The 13,594-nt window shown below is 34.2% G+C and overlaps 4 protein-coding genes across 5 annotated transcripts; 1 reads left to right on the top strand and 3 right to left on the bottom strand.

The window, feature by feature from the left end:
* Positions 1-285: 285 nt before the first annotated feature.
* Positions 286-2,424, bottom strand: LOC106650987 (putative methyltransferase NSUN6). Its single transcript, XM_014369313.2, has 7 exons — positions 1,965-2,424; positions 1,769-1,894; positions 1,506-1,698; positions 1,264-1,426; positions 981-1,188; positions 634-927; positions 286-567 (listed from the first exon to the last, which is right to left on the bottom strand). The coding sequence occupies exons 1-7, from the start codon at positions 2,091-2,093 to the stop codon at positions 286-288; spliced, it is 1,395 nt and encodes a 464-aa protein (XP_014224799.1). The 5' UTR covers positions 2,094-2,424.
* Positions 2,425-2,577: 153 nt separating this feature from the next.
* Positions 2,578-7,592, top strand: LOC106651033 (mediator of RNA polymerase II transcription subunit 24). 2 transcript variants are annotated; one of them, XM_023461746.1, is made up of 12 exons: positions 2,578-2,690; positions 2,893-3,479; positions 3,565-3,690; positions 3,759-4,095; positions 4,532-4,954; positions 5,021-5,207; positions 5,273-5,642; positions 5,734-6,179; positions 6,256-6,348; positions 6,422-6,712; positions 6,790-7,234; positions 7,319-7,465. In XM_023461746.1, exons 2-12 carry the CDS (start codon positions 3,351-3,353, stop codon positions 7,463-7,465), a joined length of 2,994 nt encoding a protein of 997 aa, XP_023317514.1. In that variant the 5' UTR covers positions 2,578-2,690; positions 2,893-3,350. The 2 variants fall into 2 exon arrangements, with proteins under 2 accessions (XP_023317514.1, XP_014224848.1); XM_014369362.1 differs by lacking the exon at positions 2,578-2,690 and having other exon boundaries at positions 3,351-3,479; positions 7,319-7,592.
* LOC106650988 (protein dj-1beta-like) lies at positions 7,523-8,611 on the bottom strand. Its single transcript, XM_014369314.2, has 4 exons — positions 8,364-8,611; positions 8,092-8,247; positions 7,815-8,007; positions 7,523-7,740 (listed from the first exon to the last, which is right to left on the bottom strand). Exons 1-4 carry the CDS (start codon positions 8,547-8,549, stop codon positions 7,613-7,615), a joined length of 663 nt encoding a protein of 220 aa, XP_014224800.1. The 5' UTR covers positions 8,550-8,611; the 3' UTR covers positions 7,523-7,612.
* Positions 8,612-9,130: 519 nt separating this feature from the next.
* LOC106650989 (ankyrin-1-like) lies at positions 9,131-11,227 on the bottom strand. Its single transcript, XM_014369315.1, has 2 exons — positions 10,967-11,227; positions 9,131-10,831 (listed from the first exon to the last, which is right to left on the bottom strand). Exons 1-2 carry the CDS (start codon positions 11,225-11,227, stop codon positions 9,131-9,133), a joined length of 1,962 nt encoding a protein of 653 aa, XP_014224801.1.
* Between the last annotated feature and the right edge of the window lie 2,367 nt (positions 11,228-13,594).

The raw sequence follows: 13,594 nt of genomic DNA, 5'->3' as shown, positions 1-13,594 counted from the left end.
CACCCTAAGTAATTTTTACCTAATAAATGTATATCATAGAGTAATATCACTTCATGTTTCACCTAAAACAATATTTTAATTAACACCAGGGAAATTACAAATTACGAATCAGTGATTGAAGTTTATTCAAAATTCGATGGGCTAGTAGGTAAATGTATTTTGAAAGGATCAGCTAGTGCCCATTGCTAATAAATACAGTGATATAAAATATATCATATTTGTAATTATAATTCCAATGACTTAATAAATAATTTAATTCATTTTTGACAAAGTTTATTTATTTCTTTATTCTTTTTTAATAAAACGAGCTATAAAGAAACCAACAAAATCCTCCTTCCATCCAAATCTGCATAATTTATTAGCTTCTTCTGTAGACAAACCTTCCACTTCAAATCCTGTTGAAGTAAAATGATCGACATCAAAATTCATAAAAATCTCGTGAACATTTTGTAACTGAAGATTTGGAAACTTTTTAAGTGCCCAAGCAACAATTCCTTCATTTTCAGCAATAGTTATTGTACAGGTACTGTAAACTAAAATTCCTCTTGGCTTCAGAAGTTCAACTGCCTATAAAATAAATGTAATTTTATATTACAAAACAATATCAAAGATACTTTATAAATATTAACTTACAGCAGTAAAAAGTTTCCTTTGCAATGGTACGTAGGATTTTAATTGAGATAAACTAATTGAATTACTAATTTGAGGTCTTTGACCTAAGGCACTGCATGGTCCATCTAATAATATTCTATCAAAGCTATCTTTGGAAAAAGGTGGTCCCTCCAAAATGGACTTATTCGGAACCGTAGACACTGCATTTACAGAGTTAAAGCAAAAGGCCTTGATGTTTGTAGTATGAAATTTTTTTATAGTTTCATCCAACTTGATTATTTTATTTTTTATTTTGTCCATGGCAATTATTGTTCCCTAAAATTAAATGATTAGTATTTTGACTTTTAACCAAGCCTTTTTGTACATACTTTATTTCCCATTAAAGCAGAAATTTGAGTAGTTTTATTTCCAGGTGCAGCACACATATCCAGTACAATTTCATCACTTTGTGGATCTAATGCTCGACAACATAAAATGGATGGTAAATTTTGTAATAATATGTGACCCGTTGGTAAAATTTCACTATTTAATTGCGGTACAGAAGAAATTACATGTGTCATTTTTACTGCAATTCCACTAAAAATGTTGAGGAAGTTAGAAATGTACTTTTAATCTGGTTCAATATGTACAATAATATTTAGTGAATAGTACTTTGAGATTCCATTGCTATGATTGAAAATTTCTTCTCTAGTCATTTGAATTTTTCCATTACCAATGAACAATTTATTTTCTTTCACATACTCTTTAACTGCCCCTTTTTTACAACCATGCTCAAGATCAGCATATACACTTACAACATCATCTACACTCAAACCTGCGAAGTATCTTTAAATTATATATTTTTTACCATTTAAATTATAAATATAAAAAATATCCCTAATTTAAGTATCTACCTCTAGGCATTCCTAAAACGCCAGGTGCATAAATGTTGGCTCCTCGCAATAGTGCTGTACCACAATTTGCATCTACTATTATTTCATTTTTATACCTTTCTAAGTTAAGAGTATTGATATTCAAACACTGAATAATTACTAATTCCGGAACTTTTTGATAAGTCAAGATTTTTTGATCAATCATCTTTTCAGCCTATTTTTATCAATAGTTTTATTAATTATAAATTGCAGATTGTTTTCAATTTTATTAATCAGTTTCATACCTGCATTAAAGCTTTTTTTATTTTTTCACACACATACTGCTGATCTTGACACAAAAGTGTATTTATTCGATAAACCAAATTTTTTGGAGTTTTACTTAACCATGCGATAAACGCATTCAAAATCATCTACGAATACAAAATTGATTTAAAGTTAAAGTCTTAATTTAAAAACAACATAATTAAAAAAAATATTTACCTCAGCCTCAGCTCGGCTTATGGAACAATTGTTCATTTTGATTTTTTGAAAATCTTCCAGTAACTCACACAGTATTTCATTTTTCAATTTAACTCTGTGACACTTTGTATTACACTCCATTGTGAACATCAAAATTCTAAAGATTACTCATAAAAAAGATGGAAAATATCAAATTACAAAATATAAAATAATATGAAAAATAAGCTGCTTTTCCAAAATTGTTTTTTTTTTACATGTGAATTTAATTGGCACTATATTGTTCACTTTCATATCACTATCGCGGTTATAAACAAAGATTTGATTTACATCTAAGCATGATATTTTTTGATAAAATGTTTTCAATGTTTGAATTTGGCGCTATTCAATTGCAAGTTGTTGAACACAAGTTCCAGGAAGCTGTAAATATACAGGAAAAGATTCACCGAATATCTAGTAAAGGAACTATTCTGATTATCCTGCAAGCTACATTTAGAATAGATCCTGTAATTGTGCTGCCTCTCGCGGCTAAGCAATAAAATATTGTTTCGAAACGATGGTCGAATGTCGATGCCTAGAATTCTTGGCTATTACCAAACAGATAACATAAACGTCATCAAAATACAAGCATAGCGGTATAGTGCTCCTTTCGAGAGAGAGGGAAAGCAATGCGGTTTACTCATTAATCACGTGTAACTAGGTATCCGATAATTTTGTAATTTGCAGCAACGACAGCTAGGACTTGATGATGTGCTATAGAATTTTGCATACACAAGTGCATTGTACTGTTAGACCTACTTTAATTCTGTCCGGAGGAATGTGGATTTTTGTATGCTTATACACGTTCCAATTCCTATTCCACCCGAAAAATTGGACAGAATTAAAGTAGGTCTAGTGTACATACAGTGTCGGCTCTTTCGATAACTTTACAGTTTGTGGTATCGGCCGTCAGGCTTTCGGCGCTGACTGCTAATGCCTATGCATGAAAGTCCGTACTCCGTACCTGCGCTCTTCGCGACTCGTCTGCGTATAGCCACAAATATACAGTGTGCGTGAGTCCACTCACCGCTGTAGTTTCATGGCACAACTCCAGTAGTATACATATTGCCTGTCTTCAACCTTTGACACGATAAACACGAGGTGCTTTGCTCCTCTTTGCATCGTCACTAACTAATCATTTCTAACGTCAAATTAAGTTTGGCTGATTTGGGTTTTCATGTTTACCAAATTTTCCTAAACTTAGAACTACTATTTTTAAGTAAATTTGAAGATTTTTTTGCTCTTTCATTTCTAAAATGGTATTTGGATATCATTGTGTTTAAAAACACGATGTCACAATAAGTTCACTAAGTTGGTTTGATATTACAACTAGTAATTCTGTACTAGTTTATTTAAGAAGCATTAAAGATTATGTGCATCTTGCTCAATTCTGCAATGGAAAGTAAAGTTACTAGTAAAACGAGCAGCTTGAAAGCATTGCTTTTGAGAGCTTGGAGAGAACGATGGAGCGATCTTCAATGGGGGATAAACATCAAAACAGTGAGTGCTTTAAAAAGAGTTACTATCAAAAGCTTCTAAACTTACCTCTATTTTCATACTGACTTTCAAAAAATGAACTTTTCAGATATTACCAAGAGGAGTAAGCGGTGATGTTCATAACTTGGCAGATTGTATATTACAACAAGCACTAGTTGGTCCAGGACCAAATGAATTAGTACTTTCATATCTGAAGCATTCACTTTGTTCACAAGTAAGTACTGTACAATTTTTTATTTTCAATTTTGAATTTATATATTTACATAAAAAAATTTTTTATAGCTTGTATCCTATGCTGCAGTATTACAAAGAATTAGTAAATATGATTCTTTTCATAAACTCCACTGTATTATTAGTCTGCTTGATTTTCTTGATACAATTCATTCGGGTATTACATGTCGCGGTAAACCTGAAGAAGATCTCTTAGCTGCTGCCTGTCTTTCAATTGTTCATTGGTTATTGCAATGCTATCATCATTCTATTACTAAAACACCTCAAGGCAATCCATTAGCGCCACAACCGACAGAGTTAATGGAAAAATCAGCACATCTTTTAAAAGCACTTCTAGCATCTGATTTTATCTGTGCAATGTTATATTCAGCAAAACATGATAATAAAGGTAAGAAAAAATCAAAATATTAATTTTCTGGAATATTGTAACTGAAAGTAAGGTGACCGATATACAGTGAAATCTTTCTATAGACAACATCCTAAAAACGTTAAAAACTATCCAATATCGGAAAATGTCCCTTATTTGGAAGAGTAATAAAATGGGGAACATAAAAAAATTATTTTATAAGTGTCTGCTATTAGGAGATGTCAGCTAATTAGAGTGTTCACTATATAGAAATTTCAGTGCATAATTTTTATTTTCTGCTAAAGGATTTAGTTAAAATTTTACATGTATATCAAAAATTAAAAAAAGATGTTTTAAATTTCTTGAGATTATTTTCAATTTATTTGTAATTTTAGGAATGTTCTTTTTTATTGCACTCGTTACAAATTATACTTTTTTCACGTTAAAAATATACGCATTAACTCCGATTTTTTTGCAGATTTGTACATTGATATTCTGAAAAAATGCCAGGAAATTGACAAAGAACAATCGAAAAGTAATTTAAAATGTTCCACGTCAATAGATGAATCATTGAAAAAATTGGGTAATTTGGAAATCGAAAATATGATTTTAAAATTTTCAAAACCCGATTCCGAGCCAATTACTTACTGTTTACAACCTTTACTGGCTGTTCAAAATTTAATTAATCCAAGTACTGAAACCAGTACATATATTAGTCAATTACATATGATACAAAGACTGAAGAACTACTCTAACTCAAGATTGTACTGTGAAGTAATAAGAGCATGTATGATGTGTTTACATGATGTAACTGGTACTTTTAAAGAATCTCATTGGGGGGGTTTCACAGTTTTGAAATTACCTCAAATTTTGAAAGAACTTCATTCAAGTACCCTTCATGGTAATTATCAGTAATTGAAGTAAATGTTGAGTTGTGATATTTTGCTGAACTTACTTTTATTTTTAGGTGAAAATGAAAATTTCAAATATTCACAAGATGTTATTGATGCTTTTGAACTTTTGTTGAAATATACACCTTTATTAGATAAAATGGATATTATATACTCTGGAAATAGCATTGAATTTTTGCTGAATGAATTGCAAAAAGTGAATTTAGTTACTGAAGAACAGGCAAAACAGATCAGTAGTCGAAGGTAAAAAATTATAATATTTACTTAAAATCAGAGCAAGTCATAAATTAATCTTTTTGTTTCTTTAGGGATGGTTTACTTACATCATTGCAGAAATTTGATTCCCCGAGCATTGGTTCATCGATTGGAACTATTATAATGCGTGCTGAACCTACTCTAGCAGGGTTATTGAAGACATTAAATGCAGAATATACTAAAATTCAAGATTCTTTACTTAGTTTATTTTGTCAAGTACTGACTGGTAATAGTTTTGAGTTGATGTGTTCTGTAGCTACAGTTGAGGGGAAAATGAAAACATTTGTTTCTAGATTAATTAAGTGCAATGAATGTAGCAAACAAATCAATGAAGTTCCTGGTAAAACAGCAACAACCAGAGCATTGCTATTTGAAATTTCATTTTTAATGCTGTGTTCTATTGTTCAAACACATGGACCCGAGGTTTGTATTTAATTTTCATTTTTCATATCTGTGTATGAAGAAAATTCAAAAGTATATCTACTAAGATTACAATAATATATGTGCCATTTAGGTAGTTCTCGAAGAAGGCGGAGATTCTTTTTTTGAGCAATGGGTTCGTGAATGTATGCCATTGAAAGAAAAACCAAAATCTCCTTACAAAATGCTTCAAAATGTTGATTCAACCAAAGTTGATCTTTTATTGGCTCAGGTTAATTCAACTGACACAGATCTTAAATCAAATAACAATAAATGGCATGTTTCATGCCTAGCAGCTATGGCTGTAGCTAAAGAATTATTATATGCTTGGGAGAGCAATGCTATTAGTGCAGCAGATGTTAAGCGAGCTTTAAATGGACTTAGAGCTACTTCTTGCTGCTTACCTGTTTGCGCTACTGCATGGCTCTGTGCATACATGGGTATAACTCATCAAGATGCTTTACTCAAACCCATGAACATGGTCCAACAGTTCCTTACTCCAGTTAATATTGATGAAAGACAAGATAATTTTAAAGAGAGGTATGTTTGATTTATTAACTAATTAAAATTTTTTTCAAATTGAACATTCTTTTACACAAAAAAATTGTTCTTGCAGGTCAAGTCTAATGTTTCAAATTATACGAAAAATGCAATATGAGATTCACCCTCCAACACAATCTAAAACTAAAGTACTTTCAGTATCTCACAGGTAAGTAATTGATTATTCATTCATTGTATTCTGAGTACATTCACTGAATTGAATTATTTCTTCAATTTTGTAGTATCGTTTCCAAAAATCCAATTCTGGAACAACTTCAACAGATTTGGCAAGGAATTTATCAACGTGGTTGGGTTAATGTTCAAGTTTCTCAATCACTTGAATCACTTTTGAAAACTGGTGGTCCTCTATGGTTTGTGACAAACTTAGTTAAAGAACTATTTAAAATCCAGTATCAAGAAGAACTGGATCGTTCTTTAGATTTAATTTTTTCAATTTTACACTTAGATATTGAAAATTGTACTTTAGAATTGATAAATCAAGTGTTACCGCAGTACTTATATAACTCTTTGCAGTAAGTATCTTCATAAAAATTAAATTATTATAGTATCAAGAAAAATTATACAATAGAAAAAAATTATTAATTTGTAGGGGTCAAAAATTAGTTGAACCACAAGCATCAGCTTTAGCAAAACTATGTGTTTATTGTATATTTTCTGCATTAGAATATAATAATAACAATCCACCACAAGTAAATAGTCGAAAAAGAGTAAGAGTAGAAGTAGACAATGAAGACTTGGACATAGGAATGCCACCAGCCAAACTTTTAAGACTGAATGAAGCTACTGATACAAAGTTAATTTTTGGTTCTAATTCTCCTCAAGTACCTGGAGCCAACAATGGAGGCAAATCAATTATTTTAAGAGAACCACTTCATACTGCATTGGAAAAACTATTTGCTAATTTTAATTTCTTAGCTGCAAGAAATGGAGAAGTTTCCCAACATACTCATTTCATTTTACAATTTCTTCAATTAACAGTCCAATGTGGAAAAGATAGAGCTTGTATTGTGCTTCAAAAAATGCCAGAAACTTTGGTGAGATTTTTAAATGATTGACTATTAAAAATTTCTACTTCTTGTTTGCATCCAATAATATTTTGTGATTATTCATATTTTCAGGTACCAAGTCTTTTAAAAGCACTTCCCGAATGCTTCACAACAGATTTATTGCTTAGATTGTATGATGTTCAGACTATAATGGGTCGCAAAGCAATAGCTCGAGACTTATGCATGTTGCGTAATATTCAACTTAAGCCTACAAAATAATTTGTAAATTTTATTTTATTTTCTAAAACTCTACTGTAAATAGCAATGACACTTAAATCAAAATACCATTTTGTACTTGCATATTTAATTGTTTTTACAAAACTAATTACAATTTATTAAGTCAAAATGCAAAAAGGTTTATTTTTTTTATTTCAAATCTTTGTACAGCAAACCCTCTGCAACTTTTTTTGCTGCTTCTTTATTAACCAACTTTTCAACAATTGCTAAGCCAAATGCATAGGCAGTTGCTGGTCCTTGACTAGTTATTAAATTACCTGCAAAATTTAATTATAATATAGTGGAACTTCATTGGTATTAGTATAAAAATGGAAACTTATTGTATAAATACCGTCACAAACGACGATATCATTATCTACGTATGTGTAATCCTCAATTAAGTCGCTTTTGACAGAAGGGTAAGATGTAATTTTCTTTCCTTTAGCGATTCCATGCGCTTTAAGAACATTAGGTGCAGCGCAAATTGCGGCGATCATACGACTTTCGGCTTCTTGAGCTTTCAATATTGCTCCAACTTTAGGGGACTAGAAAAGAAAGCTTTTGTTTAACATTATGAAGAAATTATTTATTTAATGCGTAGCAAAGCGAGTTTTTCTGTCAGCGCTTACAGCGGCTAAATGTTTCCATCCTACTCCACCAGGAAGTATAACCACATCGTACTTTTTATCATTGATATCATCAATCTTTGCGTCCGTACAAATTTTGACATCTCGACTGCATTTTACGCACTCTTTATCAGTGATGCTTGCTACAGTTACTGATACCTGAAATGCATAAAATATAAGTGTTAAGAAATAGTTGATATTATAAGCACTTCTGAGGGGTTATAAGTCGAAAAATCAGCGCGCATTAGAGTGCGTTTTATTCGACACATACATACCCCGGCACGTCGCAAAATATCGACAGTGACAATGGCCTCCATTTCTTCGGCACCTTCGGCCAATAGACACACCGCCGTTTTGTCAGCCATGGTAGACAAAAATTTGCAATGCCCTTGACAAATTCGACGAAATAAATAACTCTTGGGAGGGCGAATTTGCGCTAAGCACGTGAGAATTATCGACATCAAATTATGTTATTCATCGGACGTAAACGCTTGTAGATGACGCTAGTGAGGGTGACAGACTGTCCAATTTGCAGTGCGAGAAGTGTGTTAATATATAAGCGAGTCAATTGTGTTGAACTTGCAAGTGCCACCGACTCTACATCTCATTTGATAAAGTCCGCGTAAGGCTCTACTAGAAAATGCGAGCCACGCTTTCATATTTGAGTCTTGTGACATTTTCGTAAATTATTGTTTTTTTTTTATTTTTATGGAATGAAATATAAACACTCAATATTTTTTAGAAAAATTTAATGAAATCGTTACATCTCAGCTTTCAATACAAGATAAAAGACACTTCTCGATTAATGTTTGAACATTTTTCAAATTTCATTCAATTTATAAAAAAGCTTCGATTAAAATTTCGTCGTTATTATGTAAAAAAAACCGTTCGTAGCATAAAAAAATAAACAAACTATCTCGCATAAGGTGTTGTTAATTTCAATAATTATACCAACTTGATTGAATTATGAAATATAATTTGATAAAGTTATCGATATGTTATCAATATAAAAAACGCACTACAAATATGAAAATCGTCATCGTTAATTTTGGCTTGCAGCCGCCAAGCAAATATTGCATAAATCTTCGTTCATTAGCTGCTTGATGATCATGTCAGAGCACTCGGTCGGCAGTTGGTGGCTCGTCATCTCCAAGAAAGGATCCAGGGCCCATCGTAGGAAAAATCCTCTCGCTACCTTTTCGCACAGATGCTCAGCGCAAGCCTGAACAGCCTCCTCGACGGGATCGCTGAACGCCAACTTGTAGTAGTCCCAGTACGTGAGTTCTTTCGCCGCCTTTTCAGGTCGCAATTGGATCAGCTGGTAGAGCGTCATCCATGTGTGCCCATGCGCTACCATTGTATTTTTCGCCTTGTTTGTAAACACCTTGTCGTCGCACCAACTTTTATGAGGATCATCCGCCGATTTATCGAACAATCCGCGTGCGCGGAAAAATTTCATAACCGTCAGGGCGTTGCTTCGGCCGAAATTGTATCGTCTTGTTTCGAGTTGCTCGACGACGGCCAGAGCGCCAGACGCTAGTTGAAATTTATTCTCTGAATTGTATCTCTCGCCAAAGTAACTTTCGGTGGGAAAAGTGAAGTTCGACATAGCGTGATTGTAGAGATGAGTGCCGTGCTTGAAGAGTGCGCGCATCACGTGCGGCATGAAATTCGCCACGGCCAATTGCATCGGCGTCCGACCCCGTTTGTCCCGGGTATCGAACTGCAGCCAATCACCGAAATCATCGACGAGCTTGAGAAACGTTTTTGGCAAATCATCGTCTGGATCAGGGTCTCTCGTGCAAATAACGTGGAGAGGAGTCGATCCATCTTGGTTGGTCAAATTCAGCTCGACGCCTTTGCTTAGCAGCTTTTCGATGGTATTTTCTCTATGGTCGTCGGCCACAGCATAGTGTAATGGCGTGTTGCCCAAATTGTCTCGGGCATCGACTCGCAACGTTTGACGTTTTTCGTCGATGATATTGAAGAATTCATTCGCGTAGTCATAATCGTCGTATTCGTCGTTCTCATAATCGACGCGTCTCTTGCAAACAATGTGCAGAGGTGTCAATCCTTCGTTGTTGGCCAAATTAGGATCAGCGTCCTTTCTCAGCAGTAGTTCGACCATCTGCTGGTCATCGCGCAGCAGAGCCAAGTGCAACGCCGTGTTACCCATCTTGTCTTGGGCGTCGATTCGCACCACCTGATGTTTTTCCTCGTTGACCTTGAAAAATAACTCCAACGTGGAATCATCACCAGCGTTACCAATGAACCAGTGATAATTTTTATCTTCTTGGTTGCAAATAATGTGCAAAGGAGTCGTTCCATCCTCTTTGACTGCATTAGGATCTGCGCCGTTTGTCAACAATAATTCGGCTATGTACTTGAACCCTTTTTCCAGAGCCGTATGTAGCGGGGTATTACCCAACTTGTCTCGGGTATCGAGCTGAACCTGGTACTTTTCGCTGCTGTGCTCAAAGATTATATCCGCCAATGCATCGTCGCCACTCGAGCAAATTATTTGCAGAAGAGTCAATCCGTCCTTGTTAGGCAAGTTCGGGTCGGCGCCACGTCTCAGCAACAATTCAAACATCTCCTGCGATCCCTCCGTCTCAGCCCAGTGTATCAGCGGTTCACCTGATGGTGGCCAGAGGCCATTAGGATCCTGGCCGTGATCGAGGAATTTCTCGACGATGTCTTCAAGGCAATACTCACAGGCCATATGAAAGTGAGTTAGGCCTGCCTCGTCGGTGTAATTCACGTCGAATTTACCGTATATTTTAAAAAGTTCATGGATGACGGTACGACCGACATTGAATGAACTTGCGAGATGCACTGGTGTGGTGCGACGCAACAATGGCTTGCCGTCTTTATCAACTTCGGGCTCGTCTTTGTAACCTGTCTTGATCACAAAATCCATGAGCGAAGTGGGCTCATCTTGGCCGTCAATTGACTCTGTGAGGAGCCAATCAATTTCTTCCCGTCGAAAAATGTCTCGGAGATTTGGAAGTTGGCCCTCCCAATCGCTGATTAAAGAATCAAGTTGATCAAGAAGCTCACGTCGCTCTTCTTCGATCTCCCAATTGACCCCTTCTCGCAAAGCTTTCAATTTTTTCAAACACTTCACGTCGTCGGCCATGGTTCTATCGCACTCACAATCGCTTAAAAAGTGGAGTATTTTTTCTTTTTCACAAGAATCACTGTTGTATTCGACGAGACTTTTCTTTGTTGTTTTCGCTGTGACTTCGTCACATGTACTGACGTACACTACGATCTATTTTGTAAACACTTGCGCAAAGCTGCAATAACAGTATACTTTTGAAAATGATGTGTCGGTTTGACTGCAACGAATCCGCTCGAACACGCACGGCACGAGCGAGGCAAGCGAATAAGAGAGAGACACTAAACAGTTACACTCGAACATAGGTCGCCACAGCAGAATCGAGCGCCACTATCGCTTAATCGCAGCCGTCAGCCACGCAAAAACTGTCTTCGTCCTTCTAGTCCAGGCTCCAGCTTCGAAATGTTCAAAAAATTTTTTTCGACACATTCGTGGAGTCAACGATTATCATAAGCTCGCTCGCGTCACCGTCAATCCTCGCTACTAACTACCGTTACGTAAAGTATCTATTTGAAAAATAAAATCGAACGTATTTTATCAATACGAATTCATTTGTGAATTTTTTTCTTGTTTGACTTTTGTGGACATTTTTAATGAATGTAATTAATTTGTTCAGAATTACAATTTATGTGAAATTTTATCGAAGTTTTAATTCTAATAGCTGTTCTTATACAACTGCTTATTTATTTATAAAACGAATTATCCTTTTTTGAAAAATATAAAAAATAATATTCCAAAATTCATTTTGAATTGGGACTGGTTTTATCGTTATGAAAGGTGCAATATTTAATCGAAAGATTTTGGAATTCCATCAACAGATGGATCATTTTAAACTCACAAATGTCAAAACAAAGTGTCGGTTCAAGCATAAATACTGATAACTAGTCGTAAATAATCGAGCAATGTATCTAATTATCGACTACTTGCGAACATTGAACTTACTTGGCGCGCCGACAAAATGCGACAAACATTTGATCTCAATAAGTAATCGCGGTGAGATCAATTAATATTTTAAAAATCAGTATTAAATATATTCTATATGAGTACATGATTTTTTAATAAAGAATGAAAGTGAGAAAGGTCCGAAACAGCACATTCTTCAAATTTACATAGCTGAATACAATTATATTTGTTTCCTTTCTTGCATTAATAATCGATAACTATTTTCTTGCTCGTCTTTTTTATTTTGACAAATGTCAACGCGCAGAAGAAAAAATTAAGAAAAAAATAACGCTTATTTTTTGTTCCGACTTAATCCCGTCTAGAATATTTGACATTAGTGATCGACTTTTAAATTTCGTTGCGGGTGGTCTTGCTTGATTTTTTTCTTTTCATAACAGTTATCCGTGCAGTCCTTTTTTCTCTCCTTCATTTGTTCGTTCGTCGTATTTTCATCATCTTCGATGCGGTCAACTCCAGAATTATGAACAGCCTATTGTTGCTGATACTTTAGTAACGTTATAATAATGTCTTGGTTCTGTCCGAGTTGGCGATGAGTATTTTTTGATTAAAATTCAAAAAATTATACGTCATTGTTTTTTACATTGGCAAGAAGTGCATTTTTTTTCTCAAGTGCTAAAAATAATGTATTATTTTATCAATCTTAAGCATTAATATTCTAGCCGTACTAAAGCAATTATTTTCAAAAATTGTATTTTCAGGTCACAATATCCGTGCAACATAACATTTCTTTTATTTGTTACAAAAGTAATTAATGATTAAAGATAAAACCGCTGCACCGGAAAAATCGTCTATCACATCAAGAAAAATTCGTTTCACGTGTTATGAAATCTGAAAATTTATGAGACATTAAATAAAATCGTTTGTGGCAAGAAATTCTTCGTCAAGCCACATAAGAAAAGTCACCTTCGTGACTAATGGATGTATGAGTCCCGGTAAATGTTACCATAAGTATGGATGCAAATTAAAGATAGGCAGTAATCAAGAATATGTGAGCATGCAAATCATGATCACGAAGAAAAATCTGTATGTGTCCAAGTTCCAAAAATGCATCTTTTTCAAGAAAATAGAGATTAAAATGAAAAGTTTAGGATTAAGTTTACAGCGATCAAACGACGAAATTGTCATATTTTCTCAATTTGACTATTTTTTGTTATCAAGCCTTTATTTGAATTGAAATAATACACATGATTTTCATTAATCAATTATATAATACAAAAAATATTATGAATGCTTTGTTTGTCGCATGAAAAACATTTCTCAATTTTATGCGACGGACCCTAGATTTTCATGCGTGAAAAATTGTTTCGTGATATGTTGAATTGAAGATGACTCGACGATTTCGATTTATATACAGAATAAAAAGCGTCCCGTTTACGTATACACTATACACACTAAAGTCTCTCGCATGGGCCAGTGAACCAT

The sequence above is a fragment of the Trichogramma pretiosum genome, unplaced genomic scaffold, assembly GCF_000599845.2.
Source record: "Trichogramma pretiosum strain Unisexual culture from Peru unplaced genomic scaffold, Tpre_2.0 scaffold65, whole genome shotgun sequence".
NCBI lineage: Eukaryota > Metazoa > Arthropoda > Insecta > Hymenoptera > Trichogrammatidae > Trichogramma > Trichogramma pretiosum.
The sequence above is the reverse complement of the archived record's forward strand: the minus strand, read 5'-3'. Positions and strand labels throughout refer to the sequence as shown.